This window comes from Penaeus vannamei, chromosome 26, assembly GCF_042767895.1.
Source record: "Penaeus vannamei isolate JL-2024 chromosome 26, ASM4276789v1, whole genome shotgun sequence".
In the NCBI taxonomy this organism is placed as follows: Eukaryota; Metazoa; Arthropoda; class Malacostraca; order Decapoda; family Penaeidae; genus Penaeus; species Penaeus vannamei.
In genome coordinates, this window is record NC_091574.1 from 28,452,015 (window position 1) to 28,454,514 (window position 2,500).

Sequence of the window (2,500 nt, forward strand, 5' to 3'; positions counted from 1 at the left end):
ATGTGAGGTCATAAATTGTATTCAATGGACCGGTAGGTGTTAGATGGATTAATTCGACACAATTATGATACAGAAACGTGAGAGGATTGTTGAAACCCGTATATCTTCCTATATTACTAGAGAAAAGCGAGTGTTTCAATTTTAATTCAGGATTATAGGAGTTGTGCGGAGCTATGTAGAGAGAGCTGTCAGAATTCCAGGTAGTCTTCATCTATTTTTCTATCAATCTAGTAATAGATTTATTTCCACGCACAGCAACTTCCGAGAACTGTTAATGTCCTTTCAGTGTATGTTATGGTTCTCTTTTAAACTTAATTTATTTTATTTCTGTTCATGCAGTCTTCTCTTTTCAGAACCAGTAATTATTGAATGGGAATATACCAAGGATTAAGTTGAATAAGAAACAAACTCAAGAAAATGCTAAATCCAGAAGTAATAAAATTCCCAGCACCTAAATCTCAGCTAACATACACGCATCACACGTGGGATGACCCAAAGAGAAATGTGACTTGGCAGCGTGTTATTAAGGATCACTCCTTCAACAGAAAGGTACGTCTGGTTGCTCAGTAACTTTTATTGAAGGACCTCATGTTTTTCTAAGCTGTAATATATTCTATTATCAATAGTTATTGTTCTTGGTAGTGTTATTTTTTTTTTTCATTATTATTATTATTATTGTTATTGTTATTATTATTAATATTTTTGTTGTTTTTATTATTAGTCTTGTTATTATTTTTACTTATTATCATTATCATTATTATTATTATCATCATCATTTATGTTATTATTATTATTATCATTATCAGTAATTATTATTATTATATGATTATTATTATTATTATTGTTGTTATTATTATTATTATTATTATTAATGTCATTAATATTGGTATTATTATTATTATTATTACTTTTATTACTGTAATTATTATTATTATTATTATTATTATTGTTGTTGTTGTTGTTGTTGTTGTTGTTGTTGTTGTTGTTGTTATTGTTATTAATATTATTGATGTTATTATTTTTATTGTTGTAATTATTATGATTGTTGTTATTATTATTGTTATTGTTAGTATCGTTATTATTACTATTTTTTTGTCATTAATATTGTTATTGTCATTATTATTATTGTTATTATTATTATTGTTATTATTATTATTATTGTTATTGTTGTTACTACTCTATTATCATTGTCATTGTAATTCCTTCATTATTGTTATATCATCATCATGTTCACTATCACTACAAATATAATCATTATTATTTTTATTATTATTATTTTTGTTGTTGTTGTTGTTGTTATCATCATTATTATTGGTAGTAGTATTATTAGTATTAGTATTAAATTATTATCAGTGCTGTTATGTTTATTATCTTTATGATGATGATTATTATTAACATGAATTTTTTATTTTTATTTTTATTTTTTTCATTGATATTACTGGCATTGTTATCATTGGTATTAGTATTATTGGCAGGAGTGCTAATAATAGTGATAATGATACTGATTATTAAGATAATAATGAAAGTGATAATGATAATACTAATAATAATGATAGTAATTATAATAATGACAATAATAGTATCATAATAATGATAATGATGATGATGATAATAATAGTGATGATTATAGTAATGATGATAATGATGATCATGATAATGACAACGAAACTCATTATGATGATGATAATCAAGTTCTTGTGGAGCCATCTATTTGTAAACAAAATTTGCAAAACAAAACTAAAGTGTACCTTGCATCATTAGGGTAAGGTTTATATATTTACAGTCTGAATATAATGAACCTGAATGCAGAAATATCACACAAAAATTCTCCTTTCATCATGATTAGGTGGTGGTGCTTCTCCCAGACACACCAATAGTACCAAATTCTTTGTCTGACTCCTTTACTGACGATGCCCAGCATTACTTAGTGAAGAACCTTCCTCTGGCAGAGTTTTGCTCCCCAAATTTTCTTCAGGCATTTCGTCAAAAAGGTGGGTAAACTTATTGTCAAATCCCTCTTTTAGAATTATTTATAAACACAAGCTTTCAGAAGGGCAGGGGCTCAGTTAAAAAAAGGGCACTCCTTCAACATATAAAAAAATAAAATTGCAACAGTGTGTAGTGATTCCATAGAATTATGACAAAGAAATGTTCAAATTTTGTGATATATATATATATTTAATTCAGCTAACTTCATTGCATGTTTATATATGGAAAGCTGGTTAAAAGAGGTATTTGAAATTGAGTTTCAAAAGAAGATGTGCCTTATTACTCCATTATCTTCAGAAGATAAGAAGATACTTAGATATTATAGCACAAATTATCGAATGTATATAACCTCCCTGTTTCAGGCTAAAAGGCCACTTTTTACATAAATAAGAGAAAGGGCAGAAGATTAAAACAGTTTTTTTTGTGTTTGTTCATTTGTTTATATGATTATTCATATATTTCTACACATGATCAAATGTAAAGACGATTTTTTATTTATTATTATTTTTTA

General features: G+C 26.2%; 1 protein-coding gene across 3 annotated transcripts in view; it reads left to right on the forward strand.

Moving 5' to 3' along the window:
- Nucleotides 1-2,500, forward strand: part of LOC113830347 (ribonuclease P protein subunit p40) — an 8,361-nt gene that overhangs the window by 65 nt on the left and 5,796 nt on the right. For 2 of the 3 annotated variants that reach the window (XR_011399650.1, XM_027383557.2), the window contains exons 1-3: nt 1-32; nt 354-549; nt 1,847-1,991. The exon at nt 1-32 is cut by the window's left edge and continues 65 nt beyond it. Coding sequence is in view for 1 of the 3 variants with exons in the window: in XM_027383557.2 (XP_027239358.1) it covers nt 418-549; nt 1,847-1,991 (277 nt within the window). In the remaining 2 variants the exon portion in view is untranslated. Of the gene's footprint in view, nt 78-353; nt 550-1,846; nt 1,992-2,500 lie in introns of all 3 variants that reach the window. The other variant, XR_011399651.1, reaches the window with a different exon arrangement.